At 29.5% G+C, this 23,754-nt stretch overlaps 1 protein-coding gene and 1 long non-coding RNA gene across 4 annotated transcripts in view; one reads left to right on the top strand and one right to left on the bottom strand.

The window, feature by feature from the left end:
* Nucleotides 1-23,452, top strand: part of LOC103577800 (zinc finger protein 271) — a 124,570-nt gene extending 101,118 nt beyond the window's left edge. For all 3 annotated transcript variants that reach the window (XR_008404312.1, XM_053742064.1, XM_053742066.1), the window contains one exon: nt 23,311-23,452. Coding sequence is in view for 1 of the 3 variants with exons in the window: in XM_053742066.1 (XP_053598041.1) it covers nt 23,311-23,329 (19 nt within the window). In the remaining 2 variants the exon portion in view is untranslated. The remainder of the gene's footprint in view (nt 1-23,310) is intronic.
* Nucleotides 5,615-9,458, bottom strand: LOC103578265 (uncharacterized). Its single transcript, XR_008404314.1, has 8 exons — nt 9,244-9,458; nt 8,529-8,767; nt 7,278-8,465; nt 6,788-7,159; nt 6,392-6,729; nt 6,100-6,274; nt 5,804-6,012; nt 5,615-5,671 (listed from the first exon to the last, which is right to left on the bottom strand). It is a non-coding gene; the product is annotated as an uncharacterized LOC103578265 (long non-coding RNA).
* Nucleotides 23,453-23,754: the final 302 nt, after the last annotated feature.

Raw genomic sequence — 23,754 nt, 5'->3', positions numbered from 1 at the left:
TAATTTAGTAATTAACTGTCGTGAAGGTTAAGCGATTTTTAATCATTGTGTGTGTGAGTGTGTGGAAATGCCAAAGGTAGTTGGCTAATTTAGTAATTAAGTATCGCGAAGGTTAAGCGATTTTTAATCATTGTGTGTGTGAGTGTGTGGAAATGCCAAAGGTAGTTGGCTAATTTAGTAATTAAGTGTCGCGAAGGTAAAGCGATTTTTAACCAGAGTGGGAGTGTGTGGTAACGCCAAAGGTAGTTGGCTGGTTTTATTAATAAAAATTATTGCGGGTAAATAAATAAAAGGTTATAAGGTTTAATGAAGTTATAAAGGTTATAAGGTTTCATGTTAAGGTCAATTAATGTCATAAGGTTTAATGTTATAAGGTTTAATGTCATAAGGTTTAGATAAGAAGTTATAAGGTTTAAAAAGGTATAAAATAAGGTTTATAAAAGGGTTATAAGTGAAGTTAAAATTGTAAAGGTCAATTAGGTCATAGGAAAATAAAAGGTTTAACTTGTGAATTGAAATCGTAAATTATTTATAAGTTATCCTTCCTCATCCTTCTCTTACAATTAAATAAAATTACACCGACCCTGATGATCTAAGATCCGGTTCTGGGAGGCCGTTATCACTTCCAGTGGCGCCCTTAAAAAGGTAATTTAAGGACGACCAGAGTAACAGCATAGCCCTGTTATAAACAATGAGATACTAGCTTCACGAGGCTTTTCGGCAACCCACCTTCCTTTATCCCTTATTTGACTACCTGTCTAGCCGCTCAGACCGATAGTTCACAGTAGGGGGTACACAATCTTACGTTTACCGCTCGACGTTTGAGTGTGAAATTAGATCAGTCACATAATAAATTGGAAATCGTTTTGGGTCTTATCAATATTGTCTTCAACAATATTGTGTGGGCGCGAATTAAATATAAAAGGAATAAACTGAGCATTTGGTCACGTGAGCCCAGGTCATAGGATCGGTCCTTGATCAATGTAAGTACCTTTTTATTCACTATACTTTATACGAATATCGTACCTACGCCCATCACGATCTCCAATCGTGACATATGTGTTGGTGTGTGTAAACTCTTAGTAACTTTTTAACTAATGAATCGATGTGGATGGTTAAGGTGGTAATCGAAAGAACTTGTTAGTTTTTAACTTTCTTGAAAATTTTAGATCATTTGATCATGTACATTTGAAAATATTGGCGAATTACGAAAAAGACAAATTTTTTTTTTAGTTTCTTAGTGACTTCTCAGTAAAGACTTGAATGATCGACTTCAAAATCTAATCAGCTCTAGAATTTGATAAAATGTGTCGATTATATCTATATATATATATATATGAGTGCTTCGGTTCCGGCGAAAGTATTTTTTTCGTTGCTCATCAAGCAAAATATTGTTTCTTATGCTAAAACAAACATTCCTGCCAAGTTTGAGCTCTTAATTCCAATCCTAAGTACTTTCCATTTGAATTCCGAGATTTCTCATTTAAAATACACGTAAATTAAATTACTTTTTTTTTTAACTTCCTAATACTCAGCTGCGTTTCATGATATTGACGCGGTTTTGGTCGCAAATTGTAAGGCATTTGGAGTTCTTCAAAAGTGCCCATAGTAACTTAGCTGAAATTTCGGCTGTCTCACTTGTGTCCGCTGCGGAAGTCATTTTTCCTATGAAAATGACCTTTGTTGGCTTTCAAAACGTAAACTAATGAAAGTACACTGAAAATGACAATAACAATTTTGTAGTAAATTTTTCTTCCCTTCAAAAAAAGTTATATGAGTCAAGTCGCTAAAGTCCATAGTTTCCGAGTTATAGTGATTTTAATAATTTAAAAAATAAAATATCTATTGCCATTGTTTTTTATAATATTATATTTTTCAAATTATTAAAATTCCTATAACTCGGAAACTATGGACTTTAGCGACTTGACTCATCGGACTTTTTTTGAAGGGAATAAAATTTTATACAAAATTTTGATTAATATTTTCAGTGTACTTTTATTGGTTTACGTTCTGCAAGCCAATAAAGGTCAATTTCATAGGAAAAATGACTTGCGCAGCGGACACAAGTGGAATAACTGGAATTACAGCTAAGTTACTATGGGCACTTTTAAAGAACACCAAATGCTCTACAATTTGCGACCAAAGTCATGTTGATATCATAAAACGCAGTTGAGTATTAGAAAGTTAATAGAGAAGTAATTTAAATTACATGTATTTTAAATGGGAAATCTTTAAAATCAAATGGAAAGTACTTAGGATTGGAATTAAGAGCTCAAACTTGGCAGGAATTTGTGTTTTAGCATAAAAAACAATATTTTGCTTGATGAGCAACGAAAAAAAATACTTTCGCCGGATACGAAGCACCCTAATATATATATATATATATATATATATATATACATATATGTACCCTGACGGTTTTAAATCAGCCTGGAATCAGCCTGGAAACACCCTGGGAGTGGAAACACGGTGAAATGACGGTCGATCCAGGGTGGTTACAAGGTAGGTTTGTGCCATTTTATTACGCGGTGTACGTGGAATCACGGTGGGTACACCGTGTAATCATCGCGTAATCACGGTGAACACACCGTGTAATCACCGTGGAATCACGGTGATAAAATGACAAAAAACCCACCGTGTAACCGCCGTGGTTCCACCGTGATTCTATCGTGTTTCCGGGGTGTTTCCAGGGTGAATCAAAACCGCGAGGGTAATGTAACGCAGTTTTGAGGAGACGACAGCGTCTATAATTCTTATCAGATTTTGATGAAATTTGCTACACTCATTCTGTGGGCGATTATCACGATTAACTTCGAAGATGAGCGAAATCGTTTGATTATTTTAGAAGCTATGGCTTTTCAAAATTTTCACGATTTTTTGGAAAAATCAGTTTTTATTCACTTTCAAGTTCATATAATTTTAAAACTAATGCTCATAGTGTTATGTCCCTGTGAAAATTTTATAGAATTTATTATGTTTCATTTTTTGATTTTTGGAAATCTATAGATTCCTAGGAATGACTTGTTTCGGGGGATTCACGGGGAAACATGGGTGTGGAATTTCACAATAATAAATTTTTCGTGGTTTTAAATTTTATTTATACACATATTTAATTATTAAATATTTAATAAAAATTAACAATATTAAAATTATTTAAATTCATATTTCAGTTTTTTGTACTAAACTACCGAGTTGACAGTTTTCTTGAGTTCGTTGAATTCTCGTTACATTTATTCTTATATAGTATAGTGTTGTTTCATATAGTAAATTTTTAAATTCACAAATTAAAAATTATTTTTTTTTTTTTAGTATATTATTTGAATAATATTGGTTCATAATTCATAAATTTATATGATAATATTTCTATAATATATTTTAAATTCTAAAATTGATTATTTAGAATAATATCGGAATTAATATGAAAATAGTATTGTTTAATAATTTACAAAATTAAAATTATTTAAATTCGTAACGTAATATTTTTTAAATTAAATAGTAAAGTTATTATTTAAATTCATAACATAATATTTTTGCAATATATTTTGAAATTAATTAATTATTTAAATTCATATTTGAATCAATATTAAAAAAAAAAAAATAGTAAAATTATTATTTGTACTCGTAGTATAATATTTTGTAATATATATTTTAAGACGCGTTTTCATTTGTTTCTCTATTCGCACTCAACTGGATAAACGATACTATCTCTGTTGCACTTGTACATTAAATAGGAACTTTGTCCAAGCTTTTCTCGTAAACAAATGGAAGTTATCAAAAAATTCAAGTGCACTTCGCTAGTTCATAGAGTAAAGCATCGGGTCCGTGTCTTTATTTTGCGTTTAGAGCTTTTATTTCAGAGAAAAGCTGGGACAAAATTATCTGAAAACCGTTCTTAAATATATTTCATTTTGAAATTCAATGAAAATAATCGAAAAATTATTTTTATTAAATAACGATATGAAATATAAAAATTATTGTAGTAGATTTATTGTCATTCGAGTCACTCGTCACTCATTTAAGGTTAAATAAATTGTTATTGTAATTGTTCGTCGGAAACTCAAAAAAAAAAAAAAAAAAACGAAAGAGAACGCACGTTCATAAACAAATCATTACCTTTCATTGCAGGTAACTTGAAAAATAAAAACTGAATTTAAATGTCACAAACTTGTTTTTAGATTTACTAAATTTTTATAACTTTCCACGATTAATTTTTAATTTATTTATTTTTAATTGCTCATAGATTCACAGTACACAAGTAGAGAAAAATCACTGCACCTTTTTCGATTTAGCGAAGGGGAAATGATTTTAACTTTAAAGATAACTGAAATTATTGTAATCCTTGAAGGTTGAATGAAAATGAAAATCCTTGAATAAGGATTGATATCCGTGAAATAAAAATGGAAATCCTTGAATTGATATCCGTGAATGAAATTGAAACTCCTTGAATTAAAATTGAAATCCGTGAATGAAAATGAAAATTGTCAAATAAAAATTGAAATCCTTGGATGACAATGCAAATCCTTGAATAAAAATTGAAATTGAAATCCTTAATTGTACGCAAAAGCGGGATCACACCCGAAACTGTACTTTAACGAAAAAAACTTCAAAACCCGGTCACACCCGACGAGAACGGGATTACATCCGACGGTAACGGATTTACATCGCGGACTGATGAGTTTTTCTGACTGACTTCATTAGCTGGTGCAGCGACTTTTATTTGACTTGTAATTTTAGATGGGCCCCCATGGTAGGGGCCATGGGTAAAGACTCAGAAATACTCTCCCAGAGTTTATTGTTTATACATTAAAAATTTTATCGATGATCCAAGTTTTCTCCGAATCTTTGTTTATTTAAATAAATCTGATATCTCATATCAGCAGTTTATTTATTTAAATAAAATAAAAATTACTGCCATCGGCAGTTTAATTTATTATATTTATAAATAATAAAATTATAGATATTTTCCAAAATGCATAAGTAAAAATTTACAAAAATGAAATTACTATTGAATTTAATATTTTAGATGAACTTGCTATTAATTTTGGGGGTATTACAGCCCTCTGAATAGTCTTTTCTCGATTTTATGTATTAGGACAGCAGCAGGAGTAATTTGGTCGTTTACTCTTGCTGCAGGCGTTTCTTAATTTTACTCTGGGCTTTACTCTATTGTTTTGCTCCACCCGGTACTAGAATATATATTATTTACATTTAAATACATGTATATTTCCTTATTTGTTAAACATATTTATCTTCAAATATATGTATATATATATATTATTTATTGTTTAAATGTATAAATCGTATATTATTTATTAATTTTTATGTATTTTAATTTGATTTCAAATTTGAGTTATTTCTAAATTATTTAGTTTAAATTTATCCGACTTGACATATCTGTTATTATATTTGTGTATATTTATTTTTATCTATATACATATATGTGTACCCACCCGACTAGAAATTTTAATGTGAGACCTTTTGGGCCCTCACTAGGCTGCCCTCTGGGGACCACAAATGGGGATGTCACGCAAAGCCCTTTGCGGCCCTTATCGGGCAATCCCATTCGTGCCCCAACGGAAAAATCCCAAAAAGGTCCCGTTAAGGCGTCCCAGCCCTAATCCCAATCAGGAAATCCAGAAGTGGCCCCATTAAGGGTGTCCCAACTTGAGCCCTAGGGGAAATATTTATGATACGAGAAAATTTTGTTATTAATAATTTAGTTTCTATAAAAAAATAATAATAACTTTTATTTTACTTTTATTACTTATTACAGTCAAATATTTTAATTAACATTTAAACTCACTCTGTATTCAATTTTAATCATATTATTAACAAGAGCATATCTTGTTCAAGGTTAATTTTTAGGAGCAGGTGAATCAACCTTTTGTGTCCTTAATAAGCGGTGGCCGTCCCAGTCTCGCACATTGCGAAGTACAGAAGCCATCGCTTTTAACATGTCGGAGTCAGTTAAAACATTCCCCGAATTATCTTTTAACTTTAGTCGCATCACCTCTATAATTTATGAAAAAATATTAATTATAAATGAAAAATAACTATTATCATTGACTATTCACAATTAAAAAAAAAAAAAATCTTCACCTTCAATGCATTTGTAAAAAACAGTATTTTTAAATATCGGCTTCGTTCGACTTATTGTAACAGCAGACGGAACGTATGAAATAACGACACTTCGTGTAATGTAAGCTCTTTTAACCACTTCCATATTATTGTTTAAGGTTTCTTTTGCATTAACTAATTGGTGAATGCGTTTGATCTGAAAAGCATTACGTTATATATAACTTGTAGATAATTAAAATTTTACAGATAGTTTTTATTACAAACAAATCAATAATTAAAATATTCAACAATAGTTACATTCATATTTACTTACTACAATTTTACGTTCATGGGGTTTATCGTGAAGTTGTTTATTAAATTCTTCAAACGTTTCTTTCTTGTTTATCGGATAGTCGAATTTTTTTATTTTTTCTCCTGCACTTTTGGTTTCCTCATCTTCCTCGTTATCGTCATTGTCGCTTCTCTCCCCACTGGAACCGTCATAACCACCGTCACATGAACACTTTTTCATCAACCTTTTCTTTATATCTTTTATTTCTTCGGAAATATTATTTAAATCCGCACCATGCTGAACTGATAAACTTGTCAGTTGTCCTATTTACTTGCTTAAGCTCACAAAATATTTTTTAATGATTCCATCTTTCGATAAACCTGAAAAAAAAAAAATCATGAAATATTATTATTTTTAACCATAATTTTATTTTTGTACCTTTATCGGCTAAGTTTTCGTTCAAATTGTTGTTAGTTATTGGAGTTGATGAGATTAAATTTTGGAAATATATTTTCTCCAGAGCAGATAATTCACAGAGATGAGTATTATTATTACTTCCACCGCTGGTTTTTGAATCAGCTTTGTCAGATTTTTTTCCTTGAGAGGAATCATGAAAACTATAGTTCTTATTCCGGTTGCTGCTTCCCGAATCATTTGATTTGGAATTGTTACTACGATTATTCCCTTGGCGTGCTCTAATTTTTTCCCTCAACTTCTTCAATCGTTGCTTTTGTGTTGGAGAGTCGCTATCAAGAGATTGTTCTGAAGATTTAGAACGTTCAGAACCAGATTTTTTTTTCCGCTGTATCTCTGGAAATAAATTATAGATTATATATATATATATATATATATATATATATATGTATATATATATAAAGTAAAATTATAATTATTAATAATTGAACAATAAGTATGTTAGTTGAATAACCTTTTGATAACTTCGCTTTTTTGCTTAACTTCTTTGTTTGTTGTTATTTGTTGTTGTTTGTTGTTGTTTTTATTTTGAACAATTTTTCATCTTTTAAGGCCTGTGACTTAGCAGATTGTTCATTGTCAGTTGTAAACCCTCGCAGTTTTGCGAATGCCGTAAAAATGCCGTAAATTTTCGGGATTTATGCACATGCCGTAAATTTACCGTAATAATTTGGTATTAAAATTGTTATATTGGCCAGTTTTTTTCCTGGAGTTATGCCATATACTTACTGCACTTATGCTGTAGAGTTACCAGATTACTACAGTAATATTACTATAAAAATGCCGAACTTTTACCAATAAAATACTGTATAAAAACTATAATAGGATAATGTAGTAATAATAAAATCGTTGTTTTTGTGATAATAATACCGTCAGTATCCTGCAATTTCGCCAGATTTACGCTGATAAAATAGAAAATTGTAAAAAAATATGGTTTTATTTTTTGTTCGCTTCTGCATTTAAAATCATCGAAAATGTGCAAAATGTAATATTTTTTATTTTATTTTATTGGTTCACACAATTCTTACTCAAACAAAAACATGTAAGTGAAAATAACTATCTGTGAAAATTGATGTTTTCAATTTTCTTAAGTTTGTTTGTATCCATCTGAATACAATTAGTAACATATTTCAAGTAAGTGATTTGGCATCATGGCTACCAGATCAGACTTTGAACAAATAGGTCTCGGGATCGAGTCCACGAGTTAACGGGTGTTTTCATTTTTTTTTCATGACAGTTATTTAATATATAACTTTATAAGGTTCTATATAATTACATAAAATTATATATAACTGAATAAAATTTTATATAATTATATATAAATTTTTTTACGGGTAGAACGGTTTGATGCTGCAAAAATGCCGAAAATATACTATAAATATGCTGTATAATTACTGTTTTAATTCTGTGAAAATACCGTATTTTTTCTGTTTTATTACCGTAAATATTAGGAATTTATTTCGTAAATTTTTGGTAATAATGCGGCAAAAAAACTGGCTAAAATAACTCGAGTAATACCATATTTATGCAGTATTTATACCGTATAATTCCGGTATTATTTCGGTATTTCCAAAACCGCGAGGGAAGGCATAAGGTTCTGATTTTAATATACTTAACCGTTCTTCCGCTTGTTCGTAGCTGTCTGTAATATAAAACCGTAATGAAGATGCTGAATTAATTGGCTCATAGGTATATGAAGACTTACTTGCTCTTCCACGTATTTCAACAGCGTAATCAGGCCAGCTTTCGTTAGGGCCCACACAATTTTGAACCATTGACTTTAGCTCGTTTTGTTTTGATTTATCATATGGACCAGGCATAAATTTACACCGAACCGTATCTTTTTTATTATTATGAAATATCCAACTCGCGGGGACAATATCTACTTCTTGGTTGTTTTTATTATTAGCCAAAAATAAAACTAAGTAATATTTGGACTTAGATCTAGAAACAAATAACCAAATTATTATCTATAAATGCAATAAAAGTAAAAACAATAAATTGTTATCAACATTTCCGCCTACGCGTTAATAACTAAAAATTATCCAGAAAATATGGTTTATTTACACTTGACTGATGAAAAATCTAATAAACAATAGTAATTAAATAAATTTCTATCTAATTATTAAAAATGAGTTTTATAAATGCTTAAATAAAATAAAAAATTTTATCGCGTAAGATGAAAAATTAACATTAAGTACATACACAAGAATATATAATTATTATTGAACTTATATTAAATATAAAAAAGAATATTCTCTGCAAATACTAAATTATTATAACATATTTAATTAAAAATAAGAAATATTTTTATTCATTATTAAAAAAGTTTATAAGACCTTCAACGTTATTGAAAACTTTTTTGTTTGCAAATGTAAAAACTACACAAATTTAATATTTATAATTTAAAAAGTACTTACGTTTTACTATTACTCGCCATTGGTAAAAGTTTATAATAAAAATCAGTATTAAGAATCTGAAACACTAAGCTGTTCAATAAAAAATAAACTCTCGATAATTAAATAAATGAACCTGTCGTAACTCGTCACTGCGTTTTCTCGATTGTCAACTTAATCCTTTTTTCCGTTTGGTGTCGCACTATTGGTACATATACATACACACATATACATAGATATTAAAGTACCACAGTTCTTTAAACTAAACAGATATATACTAACACAGGGTGTATAGAAACAATCGTAAGCTAGAGTATGAGATGTCGCGATCACGACTTGCGTACTATATAGGTGTACAATATATGTGTGCGATACACTTTACACCACTGTTTACGCATAGAAAATATATATACAAAATATTAAACATCACCAAATAATTTCGAGAACTATAAAACTATTAAACTTTGAATAATAAAAATACTCATAAGTAGTCTACAAAATTAATACATTATTTAATTTCAATAGTAACTTCTCATCTCGTAATGTTTATCAAAATTTATAAAAACGTACCAATATATTTAAATATGTCTATATTTAATTTGGATCTCAAAAACACTTATAACATATCAGTTCATATTTTTGTTGCACTACATATGTAACAAAGGCATCACATAATTTTTTTTCTTATTATTTATTGTAATTATAAAACAAACCATTTTTTTATCGACATCATTGAGAGAAATTGTTACTGTAGGACAGTGTCTATCGTTTACGACCCACATATTTAAATATTCTGCACTGAATGGATAGTTATAAATTGGATCGATTTTTTTCAATTGTGTACCTCTCACATAAATATTGTTTTCACCAGCAGGAATAAACATGAATGACACTTGTATGATTTTATTATTTTGCAGTAAAACTGTGTTCTTCGGATGTTTTAATGTTATAATTGTTCCTTTAAGACACGTTTTCATTTGTTTCTCTATTCGCACTCAACTGGATAAACGGTACTATCTCTGTTGCACTTGTACATTAAATAGGAACTTTGTCCAAGCTTTTCTCGTAAACAAATGGAAGTTATCAAAAAATTCAAGTGCATTTCGCTAGTTCATAGAGTAAAGCATCGGGTCTGTGTCTTTATTTTGCGTTTAGAGCTTTTATTTCAGAGAAAAGCTGGGACAAAATTATCTGAAAACCGTTCTTAAATTGAATACTTTTAATCGGTGTATTATTAAAGTCATCCTGATGCAATTGTTTTATAATTTTAATAGTTGGTGAAATAGTAGCCATTTCAATATCTTTATGTTGTAATTCATTTCTTCTTCGGCAAAGTTGTGCGAGAGGTTTATTCCCAGTTCGAATGAGTCTCCCTAATTTACCAAGCTCATTTTCAAAACAATAAGCAGATATATCAGGGATCGGGCAGTTCATATTTTCAACATCATCAGGAAGATGGATGAGGTTATGCATATTTGATACTAGAAATTCTTTACCATATAATATCACTGAAGTTTCCACAAATAATTTCAAGCAATATTTAGCTTGCCTCCTCTTCTCAACCGCCAGATCTTTAGAGGACAATATTCTTATCGCCACATGTAGCAGTAAAAAATGACGATAAACTTCAGGAGTTAATACTTTTTTGAAAATTACTGGACCTGCGTATAATAATATGAATTGAAATTCAGTGGCTTTAAATTTAGCAACATCATCCAATGATCTTGTCGTTCTTTGGAAATCTTGAGGAACTTGACATTTCAATTGTAACAGTAAATTGCATAGTAAATTTTTCATAGTTTTACTCAATTTAACCTCTTTAATGTTTCCACTAAACCAATAATCAAAAACTTTCTTGACTACACCTAGAGGCACCAAGTGCATTGAGTCTAGAACAAAAGTATTTATCATGTCAACAGCAGGTACGATCTCGAGTATAGGTGAAACTCCTGTATGGTGTCCAGCATTATGTTGATTTCTAAATGAATCATCAATTCTTGGTATGTACTGATGATGACTAATAGGATAAATTGTTCGTCGATTTACTCGCTTACCTTTGACTTCACACCGTTCACAAGCCCAATAGCCTCCGTGTCCTTTTATACTCTTGATAAATGCTCGTGCCGGCCTATCACAAATAAATGCTTTTATAGATATTTGGAAAAGCACATGATTTATTCGGATACCCAATTCTTGAAGGTGATTAACTTCTGCCACGAATTTTCTCAAATAATTATTTACATTAATAGGTTTCTGCTTCCCACAATAAACAGCCACTAGAAATGGTTTGTAAATATTTGGTTGGTTAAATACTTTACACAATATTGGCCACAACTGAATTGAACTTGATTTGTACAAAGGTACACCATCTACATTTATTAGCAGTTCCAAATGACGTACTTCATGTAATTCAGAGTTCACACAGCGCTGTATATTGTTCTCAATCCCGAAATATACAAATTCTCCTAAATCATTATCATCTAGTTGTTCAATATCATATTGAAATTTTTCAGTTCCTAAAAACGTTTTGGCACATTTAGGTAATGTAGGATATTTTTCTCGTCTTAAAATTTTTAACAACGACTCCAGACGAGTATGTGGAATAGGAGGATCAGCCAAGGCCCACTGCCGAAGTTCTTCAATGTCATCATAAACCTCTTCGACGTTGTTACCAATAAATTCTTCGTCACTGTCCAATGCGCCTTCTATACTTTCTTCGGATACATCAGATACATCATTATCTGAAATTTCTTCTTCTTCATCAGCTTCAGATTCATCACTGCTAGATTTCCTACTTTCGAATTCATCATTTAAAAAAATGTTATTATCATATTCAGCATTATTTTGGATTATAGGTTCTTCCAAATCAACATAAGACTTCTGTGACAATTCTATGGAGTCATCAGATGCTGAGGTATTAACATTTTCTTGAATTCGATGTCTACTTTTTCTCAAACGTGCAAGTTCACGAATTTTATTATACTTATTTGCATTTAACATTTTGTTAAACAAAGTTAAAAAATAAACTCACTATGCACTGCGTATATTATAACCTTAAATAACAACCAACGCGATAAATATAACATAATAAGAGACCTCTTTTGAGCGTTGCGATACTTACGCTTATTTACGCATGCGCAAATACCGAATTTTTTTTTTAAATAAGATACTTGATAAAAGTCATTTATAAATTGTCAGGAGTCTGCCAGAAATAATTTTGAGACTTTTCAGTGTGGTCGGACAAAAAGTATAGTGCAAAAAAGCTGACTAAAAATTTTTATTTTTACTTCGGGGTTTCCCACTTAGGTCCCACTCAGGTCCCAATTGGGAAAAATTGACTAAAAATATTTATTTTTACTGTGGGGGTTCCCACTGAGATCCCACTCAGGTCCCAATTGGGAAAAATTGACTAAAAATATTTATTTTTACTGTGGGGGTTCCCACTGAGGTCCCACTCAGGTCCCAATTGGGAAATATTGACTAAAAATTTTTAATTTTTACGCTGGGGTTTCCTGATTGGGGGCTAATTGGGACCTTATTGGGATTTCCCTATTGGGCATACCTCTTCGAGACCCAATCAGGTCCAGATGTATACGCTGGGTAATCTCCAAGTCATTTCTAGTCGGGCACATATATACATGCGTAAGGGATGAAGGATGCCGGGTTCGTAACAATAGACAATTTCTGTAAAAAATATCTGAAAGCTCGTCTAATCAGCTTTAATTTATGGCCTTAAACTTCATGTTTTGACCATTTCTTCCAATAATTTGATAGCTTTGAGAATTTTAATAGACTCCAAAACTGTTAAAAATATGGTTTTCATTTTACATAATTTATGCACGTCCCATTATAATTTAGTTTCGTCAGTTGGATTTTATTGTGCACTAAATAAACTGTTAATTTTTTAGCTATTCTATGGTTCAAAAGTATTCATTTTTTACTTTTGATGTATTTACTTTTTTAAAAATACATTTATTACTTATGATGTATCAAATGTACCTCTACTCCCTACGATTATCATTGGTTTTGTCATTACGATAGCACCCACAGTTCTGATCGGATCTTGTTGAAATTTTCTACACTTATTCTATAAGTGATTACCTTGATCAAGTTTAAAGATGAGCTGAATCGTTCGAATAGTTTTAAAGTTATGGCTGTTTGAAATTTTCCTGATTTTTCGTAAAAATCAGTTTTTAATCACTGGTAGAGATTATATAACTTAAAAAATTATATTCATACACAATCTTCGTAAAAAAAATCTAAAAGCTTGTCTAATAATCTTTAATTTATGACCTTAAACTTTTCGTTTTGACCATTATTTCGAATAATTCGATAGCCTTGAAAATTTGCATGGAATCAAAAAATGTTGAAAATACGGTTTTCATTCCACATAATATAAGCATTTCCCATTATAATCCGATTTCATCAGTTTTATTCTATTGTGAACAAAATAACCTATTAATTTCACAGTTATTTTATATTTCAAAAGTATTTTTTTTTTTTGTTATTTTTGATGTTTCAAACGTACATGTACGCCTCATAATTATAACTGTCGTGTTATCGTGATAGCCGTTAGAAATATTATTAGATAGTACATAAATTTTCTAAAAAATTTTTCTAAATTTTCTAAACGACCCTAATTTCATACGATGACTACATGCTAATATTGATTACATGATATTCATGTATGACATTAACCCATTCGATCAATTGAGTAAGAAATCTACCTTTCATTTTGGCTGCCGAACGGCCTTTTAATCCACTGTTAAAGTTCATAAAACATCGGAACTAAAACTGATAGACAATTTCAGAAAAAAGTATCGTACAGCTTGTTCAGTGAGCTTTAATTTTTAAAATTGAAATTTTTAACTATTAAATTCGTAGGATAGTGGCCCAGGAAATAAATGAATTACTTTGACTAAATTAACTTTAACAAAATCCAAAAACTTTTTGTAAGCACATGACAATTGTAGTAATAACATATATTAGGTTAGATTATATACCTTATTATTATAATTCAATTGTCTATTACAAAGAAATTATGGAGAAAGACCTTATATCTTAACATAAATGCCATAATCAGACTCATTATTATTATAAAAGTTTGATTTTCAATTAATTGTTGTTAATTAAACTTAAACTTTAAATATTGCGGTTTTCTTCATGCCACAACGTTTTAAAATATACATAATTACTATAATTATTATTATTATTAAGAACGGTTTTCAGATAATTTTGTCCCAGCTTTTCTCTGAAATAAAAGCTCTAAACGCAAAATAAAGACACAGACCCGATGCTTTACTCTATGAGCTAGCGAAGTGCACTTGAATTTTTTGATAACTTCCATTTGTTTACGAGAAAAGCTTGGACAAAGTTCCTATTTAATGTACAAGTGCAACAGAGATAGTACCGTTTATCCAGTTGAGTGCGAATAGAGAAACAAATGAAAACGCGTCTTAAGTATATTTTAAAACGTTGTGGCATAGAGAGAACCGCAATATTTAAAGATTTAAGTTTAATTAACAACAATTAATTTAAAATCAAACTTTTATAATAATAATGAGTCTGATTATGGCATTCATGTTAAGATATACGGTCTTTCTCCATAGTTTCTATGTAATAGACAATTGAATTATAATAATAAGATATATAATCTAACCTAATATATGTTATTACCACAAGTGTCATGTGCTTACAAAAGGTTGTGGGATTTTGTTTTTAGTTGCTGAGGAAGTCATAAATAAATGACGAAACATTCAATTTAGTTAAAGCAATTCATTTATTTCCGGGGCAAATTCCCTACGAATAAAATAGTTATTATTGAGTATGGGCACAAACGTCGAAATATCAAAGTTTATGTTTTTACTATTTTTCCCAATAATTTGATAGTCTTGAAACTTTGGACATTATCAAAAAAATCAGGAAATGTTGTTTTCATTGTGGATAACATATATAATTCCCATTATAATTTAATTCCGTCAGTTATATTTTGTGTTGACAATGTAATCTGTAAACTTTAAAAATATTTTATATGTTCCAAGTCTATATCATATATATAATCTATGTTGTGACCATTTCTTCCAATGATTCGGTAGCCTTGAACATTTTAATGGAATCAAAAAATGTTGAAAACTTGGTTTTTATTTTACATAACTTATGCATTTCCTATTGAAAAACTGACCTTCGAAAATCGGCTTTAGCCGTAATAAAAATGAAAAAGGGCCGCCTTTGTTTTAAATTAAGCGTGAGCTACCGAAAAGTCAGGGAAGTGCTGAAAATTTTCGATAAATCTACCTTCCATTCTGGCTGCCAGATGGCATTTTCTTTTTGTATTATATAAAAATTATATCTAATCGGCGGGAAAAAAATTTTAACTCTTTATTATGTGCCGCTCAGGTACTTGGTGATTATATTGATTTCAATAATTTTCACTATGATAGATTCGTGCATGGAGAAAATTTCATGGTAACAATTACAATATTCACTGATGCAAAAAATTAAAGGAACAGAAAAAATTTTGCTAAAAATGCACCGAAACTAGAGATTTCAAGCTATGAAATACTTTTTTTTTAATCTTGATACGATTAATTTTTACAAAGTTACAGCCTTCAAAAAATCACTGAAAAATTTCAAAATTTTTCTGTTCTTTCAATTTTTTGTATTAGTGTATTATAGAAATGGTTCCCACAACGCATGGTAACCGATTTTTCTAAAATGCCGATTATAGAATGGTACCTACATATATTATAGTAATTATTATTATAATATTATAGTAATCGATACCATAATATCATGGTAAACGTTACCATAACATTATGATAACCATTGCAATAACATTATGGTAACCATTACCATATGTATGGTAAGCGTAGGAATGATTACCATAATACATGGTAACGTTTACCATAGTATTATGGAAACGATGACCGCAATATTATAGGAATATTCACCATAATATACAGGGTTTATTTTCATATGTACTTAGAAACCATTACAATATGGTTATAGCATTGGTTCCTATTTGCTTATGGGAACTATTCCTGTGAGTATGGTAATCATTACCATAATTCTTTCACATGCGATATGAGAACTGTTACCATAATGATGGAAATTGTTCCTATATATATGGGAACTTTTTTCAGAAAGTATAGGCCTATATTTCATAATTTCAAGTAATCATTATCATAACGGTATGTGATGATATTTTATAAACGTACTACGAACGGTTACCATAAATTTCTCTCCGTGTACTTAGCGCACTTTTTTACAGATGTAATCTGTTTTTTGGCTGATAATTAGATTATCAAATGTAGTAACTAGCTGGTCATAATTGCATAAGAGAAAGTCTTCAAATCTATTATTTGAATTACTCATGAGATCAGACTCAGGATCTCTTATTTTATACACCAATTATAATAATTATTTTAATACCATTTTAATGTACATATACATATGTTCAGTTGCCTACGTTTGTTAAGTAATCAGACCATTAATTAAATCAGTGAAATAATATTATTACATAAAAATTATACTATAAAATGAATTAATTACATTATTTTTCCTATCCTGTAATCAAGTCGCATATCCGGTTGTGCTAGGTGTTTAAGAACCCAGTGCTAAATACTTGAGTTAATGAGGGCGGGTTGACCTAGTTCTCTATTATAAGGAAATAAGGCCATGTTTTTACAATTGTAATTTTTTTGACTTCGGATTTAACATTATTTGTATACAAACTTCTGTGTTATGAAGTTTGTTATGGTTCTATTCTTAAATCATTTTGATTATTTGTTGGTATAGTTCACTGAAAATAAAGTTTTTTTCCTGCTGGTAAATTTTTTGTTCTGGTAGCAATTGGGAACTGACACGGAGGCGTGGCTTAAAAAAATATGTTGGACAGTAGCTTACACTTCTAAATGCGCAATCCATGGAATAGTAGGGTAAATATATAAAATATTAAATTCCATAGACATACCATCTTGGACGGGTAAAAACCTAAAACAGAAAAATAAACATGATGGCAAACGAATTTCATTGGTCGGCTATTGAATTGAATGTAGAATAAACTGCGAAAAAAGTGATAAATATGCGATGGTTGTTACCACGTTTATGTACTGTTTAGACACGAGCTTAATCATTTTGAAAGGCTTTGTGTTTTTTGCTACATCCAGGAGCTGCCGAACTCGCTACTGACTTCAACGTCAGAATAGTGCCAGGTTACACGCTATTCGGGCCCGGCACATACAATTTCTAGCTTATGGCCTTGTCAAGTCGGCGTAGAGCCCCGCTAGCAGCCGACTAATCAGGAAAATTGGTGGCTAACTACATCCTTTTAAGCCAATGGGAAAATTCGCTAGTGCAGCCCACCGAGTGGCAACGAAGGAAGAAGACGCCGCCATTTCATTTTTTTTTTCGCTTCTAGTCTTCAACCGCTTCATTTCGTACTTATCAATCTACATTGTGCAGTTGTACTAACTACCACGTGTTCTAAAACTGCTTTGCTTGACCACGTGTCGAGTTTTATACGTGAATTTTGTATAGTTGCATTCGCTGTCGCGTGTGATAACAAGTCGCATTTAATATTAAATATTTTTCTCATAATTTTTTTAGCGTAAATATTGTAAATAAACCACCTTATTTATTAATCATTAATTTTAATTACCCTGATTAAAAACTCCGATTGAAACTGATTGAAAACGTCCTATCAGATTTAATCGGAAATTTCTGATTGACATTTAATCAGTTTCAATCGGATTCAATCGGAAACTTCCGAATGATTCTGATTGAAAGTTAATCAGAAATTTCCGATTGACTTTTAATCAGTTTTAATCGGAATCATTCGGAAGTTTCCGATTAAATCCGATTGAAACTGATTAAAAGTCAATCGGAAATTTCTGATTGACTTTCAATTAGTTTCAATCGGATTTAATCAGATATTTCCGGAAGGTTTCGATTGTAAATTAATCAAAAATTATCGATTCCCGGGAAAAAATAATTTTATATATTATTAAATGGTAAAAAATTAAAAAATCAAAAATATTAAAATCTACGTTGAATCTATATTAACAATTAGATTTCATGTCATGAAGTAATATAGGATATACTATATTACCACCAAAAATGGCACTTGTCACTCTGTCAAAGAACAGAGGAGTGCTCGTGTCAGAATTGCTTCCAAGTCTGGAATACAATACGTCTGAACTACGTTTCTTACCAGGGACACTTCACAAGTGGTAGGCGCTATCTAGTGGCGAGCACCGAACTACTCCCAATGCTATTACCTAGGACTGGTGAATTTCCTCTCCTCTACATATATCTTTTCTCCTAAGAAATTTTTCTCTTGGTTCAAGCAACTTTTTTTTCTATTAGTTGGAGCATACGAAAATCCTTGCGTTAAAAACCCCCCACGAAAAAAATTTATTTAAAAAATATAAGTTAAAATACAAAAAATATATTTTAGAATTTATAAAAAATCAATCAGAAAACTATTTTTTTAAGAGCTTGACATAGAAATGAAAATAACTAGAAAAAAAAAGCGAAATTTTAAAAAACTTTATTCCTAATAATTTTTGAGAAATGAAATTACCTACAAAAAAGTTTCTATGAGATTTTCTGATAAAACTGATAGTTTCGCCGGAAAAGTAAGAAGATCTCAAAATTTTCTATAAATTTGACTTTAAGCTCAAATAACTTTTGAACAGTTAGATTTATCAAAAAATGATGAGACTTTTGTTGTAGAGCATTCAATATCCTACAAAAATATCTATCGTGCATAATAATTCGTTGATTGGCTTGTAAGTTAGAAAATTCTAAAAAATAAAAAGTTTTTTTCCCGTGTTATTTAAATAGAAAATAGAAAAATTGATTGACGCAAACAGTAGTATTATTATTAAGAGCTTGGATTGGTACCGAAATTTTTATTTTTAGGTAGACTGTCAATTTTGGGATACCAAAAAAAAAAAAATTTTTTTTTTTAACTATCTTAATATGTATATAATTTTTTATTGATGTTTCCTTGTATTCTTGTGATAGTTTTAAACTCAATCAATACAGTTTTTTAAAAAAAGTTTTTATATAATCCTGAAAAATGCTTGTTTTAACTTTTTATAAAATTGATTAAATTGGAAAGACAGATAAAATTCTATACTCGGATATTTTAAAAATTGCTGAATTAATGATAAATGGAATTCATATCTGCCCAAATTTTAATAATTATCAATACTATCTGAATTGTTATTTTACGATTGAATCCGATTGAAACTGATTGAAAATTGTCTGTCGAATTTAATCAGAAAATATTCGATAAATGAATTATTATTTTCTGATTGAATCTGATTAAAACTGATTGAAAATTTTCTATCGGATTTAATCGGATTCAATCGGAAAATAATCGATAGATAAATTATTATTTTCTAATTGAATCCGCTTCGTTTGAAACGAAATTTTTTTTTTCTAGCCGATACAAAAAAATTTTGTTGTTTATATTGAGAAAAAAATTCCCTGAAAATTTCAGCTCTTAAATTTAATTTAAAGTACTTTTTCTCGAGTATCAAATTTTTTCATTTAAAAAGTATATTAATTGAATAACATTTTTCTTAAATTGCTATAACTTAGCCAGATTTTAAGCTATCGTTTTGAAACCAGTCTTAATTTGCAGAGAATTTGTTGAATTTGAAAGTCTATAAAACAAATTGCTCTAACTCGATCTATGTCGATTCTATCTGCTCCGAAAGTCTATTTTTCACTTGTTTCATATAATTTTGTTAATAGTGAAAAAAAAAAACGGCTCATCGTACGAAAAAGATGCATAGCACCCATCTTTTAGAAAATTTCGTCCTCTACAGAATTGTTTATTATACTTCCCTGCTAAAAAAATCCGAGAGATTCTTATAGCTGTATGTATAAGGCCCTATACTTAACCATACAGCACTTCTCATAGAACTCATTCATTCTCATAAAATCTCTATGGAAACGTATGAGAATCTATGAGATTTTCTAAACAGGGTGATATCGCTAAAGTGCACTGTTTATAAAATACAATCAGTAGAACATTCTACAGTAAAAAGGATTTATACTATATTAAGCTTACAATTTTTATACTGTCTAATGTTAAACTATTCGTATCTCATAGATAATACGCATACCCCTATTAAAAATAAACGAGGGCCGCCTCGTCTGTCATCTACCGTTAGCATTGATTCTAGTGACGCTAGCCTCAATTCAGTGTCTCGTTTCATTTTTACTAAGGACTTTAGCTATATCTAGCTCATCAGAAAGATAGTTTAAAATCAAGTAGAACATTCTACACGGAGAAATAAAAAATTGATCAATCGGGATAAAATCGAGAAATAAATTATTATTTTCCGATTGAATCTGATTGAATTTTTCTCAATCAGTTTTAATCGGTCAATCGGAAAGTAGTTTTTAAAAAATTATTATTTTCCGATTAAATCTGATTGAAACTGATTGAGATATTTCAATCGGATTTAATCAGATTCAATCGGAAAATAATCGAAAATAAAAAATATTTTTTTCCGATTGAATCTGATTGAAATTCAATCGGAGGTCTCAAACGCTCCCGAACATTTCTGATTGAAAATTCGTTTCCGATTGAAACTGATAGAATTCTGATTGAGTTTCAATCAGATTCAATCGGATTCAATCGGAGTTTTTAATCAGGGTATATTTGTATGCAACCGAATAATTTTGAGGTTCAATAAAAAAAAAAGTTATAATTTCAACCCTGACGTTGACTTTTATTTTTATCTACAAATTAAATACTGACTTTAGAGAGAAAAAAATTATTTTGATGCTTAATATTACATTGAAGCTCAATTTCTCTGTACATCGTCGTTATACGAATTTTTATTACAATAATAATTTTTTAAAAATTATTATTTTCTGATTGAATCTGATTGAATTTTTCTCAATCAATTTCTATCAGATTCAATCGGAAAATAACTTTTTAAAAATTATTATTTCCTTATTGAATCTGATTGAAACTGATAGAGAAAAATCCAATCAGTTTCAATCAGATTTAATCAGAAAATAAGTTCTTAAAAATTATTATTCTCTTATTGAATCTGATTGAAACTGATAGAGAAAAATCCAATCAGTTTCAATCAGATTCAATCAGAAAATTATTTCTTAAAAATTATTATTTCCTTATTGAATCTGATTGAAACTGATAGAGAAAAATCCAATCAGTTTCAATCAGATTCAATCAGAAAATTATTTCTTAAAAATTATTATTTCCTTATTGAATCTGATTGAAACTGATTGGATTTTTCTCTATCAGTTTCAATCAGATTCAATCGGAAAATAATCGAAAATTAAAATTATTTTTTTCTGATTGAACCTGATTGAAACTGATAGAAAAAAATCCAATCAGTTTCAATCAGAAAATACTAAATATTTTTTTCTGATAGAATCTGTAGAAACTGATAGAAAGTCAATCAGGACGCTCGAACGCTCCCGAACATTTCTGATTGAAAATTCGTTTCTGATTGAAACTGATAGAATTCTGATTGAGTTTCAATCAGATTCAATCAGTTTCAATCAGAGTTTTTAATCAGGGTATTGAATTAACCACACCTACACCAAAATCCTTTTGTGCATTCGCTCATTTTACAGTGTAAAAACGTGTCATATGAAAGAAAACCTCATAAAATTAATGCAAAAATCTAAAAAATTACAGAACAGTAAAAATATCATTATAATCAATATTTATTTACTTGAAAAAACAAAATAATACTTCCAGTTTTTAAGTTTTAGGTTACACTTTACAAACGTATCTGACAATTTACAATCGGTTTGTTTTTAATGTAAGGAGCAAAGTTTCATATAAAAAGTAATTTTTTTTAATTTCATTAACTTCTTCAACACATTTAATTTATCAACTTTTTTCAATTTATCAAACAAATTTTCTAATAACACTGAACGATCACCAGTCTCCGAAAATTTCAGAGAAAACTGCATTTAAATGTTGCATTTGCTTTATTCCGACAATCACTTACTGCAGAAAATACTCAAGTTTTTTATTTTTTACGTTCTCTAAATATTCCAACATTTATTTTAATTTTAATTCCTCAATAATTTGGTGTATGAAATTTATTTATGATGTTAACAGCATACATTTACTGTGTATTTACTCGTCTGTTGTAAGCTATCATTAGTTTAATTTTTTACCACCAGACTGCGTAATCCAGTATGTCGGTTCCCAATATTGGTATTTTTGTGGTAAAAATACCATAGTTTATTTGACAGAGCTAAAATAAAATAAACTTAACCTTACTTTATTGACATGTAAGGATTTATGTACATAGGAAAATTTTTTATTATAATAAATGTTTTATCAACAATTGAGACGAAAAATTTATAAATATTAATCAATATTTTAATAAGTATAAAAAGAATATTAATCACCTTTTTTTAATATTTGTTCACACTTGCACTTTTCTATCTATCTAATAATAACATGAGGTAAAAAACGCAGGAAAAAAAATGACTATAAGATAAATGTGTAAGCGTTGGAGAGACCACAGCATTTGCTATAGGAACATAGCAGAAAGTTTAAGTCCCACATTAAAACTCGGTATTGCTGTTGGAATCATGCTAGGTTTTTTTGCAGTACGAATACGTTTACTCAATATAGGAAACATGAATCGACAGTACTTTGGATTCCGGGAGGAAAAATACTTTTTTTTAGTGGAGAGCATTTGTTATCTACATTAGGCTCAGTCTATGGCACTTCTTAAGTGCCGGGACAGCAATAATTTAAAAAAAAATCTTAATTTTTGACTTGAAAACTATTCAGTTTAGACAAAAAATATATTGTTTATTTTTGTCTCAAAATAATTTATATTACTTGAGAAGAAAATTATCTGTTGTTTTATTATTGATTTCGAAATTTTTTTGGAATATAATAGTTTAATCAGAATACACCATTTTTTTTTTCAAATTTTGTCAACTATGTTCGTATTCAGCAGTCCATAATAGAATAGAAAAACTTTACTTTTTTCCTCAACCATGAATTGCAGATGTGTCTAATGAATGGCTATAGACTAATAAACTATGTTTTTATTTCTTTTGCAGGCAATATTTTTTTATGTAAACGACTCTACTGTGAATAATACAACATAAAAAGATTGTAAAAATAAAATGTATGAGATAGAAACTTGTCAACACTTTGTATATACCAGTAAGACAAAATATGACTGAAAAATTGTTCAAACTATTTTCAAATTATTATTTTTATTAATTATCATTAATGACATTTTGTATCAAATTGAGAAGTCCAAAAGTATTGACCAGGATTTAATTCATGTTTTTTTTAAGTCCCACAGTAATTGATATGAATATTACTTCTGAAACATAACTTTTTTTTTATTTTGTGAAACTTAATTTTTTCATTCAAATGTGTCCTTATGAACTTTCTTAAAAAAATTAATCTAAACTTGGTGTCAATAAATGCTGTTCAATAAAAACAAAAGTAGTGAAATTTTTTATTTTGGTTAAAATTAATTATTGGTACAAACA

Source organism: Microplitis demolitor, chromosome 9 (assembly GCF_026212275.2).
Source record: "Microplitis demolitor isolate Queensland-Clemson2020A chromosome 9, iyMicDemo2.1a, whole genome shotgun sequence".
Taxonomy (NCBI): Eukaryota; Metazoa; Arthropoda; class Insecta; order Hymenoptera; family Braconidae; genus Microplitis; species Microplitis demolitor.
The sequence above is the reverse complement of the archived record's forward strand: the minus strand, read 5'-3'. Positions and strand labels throughout refer to the sequence as shown.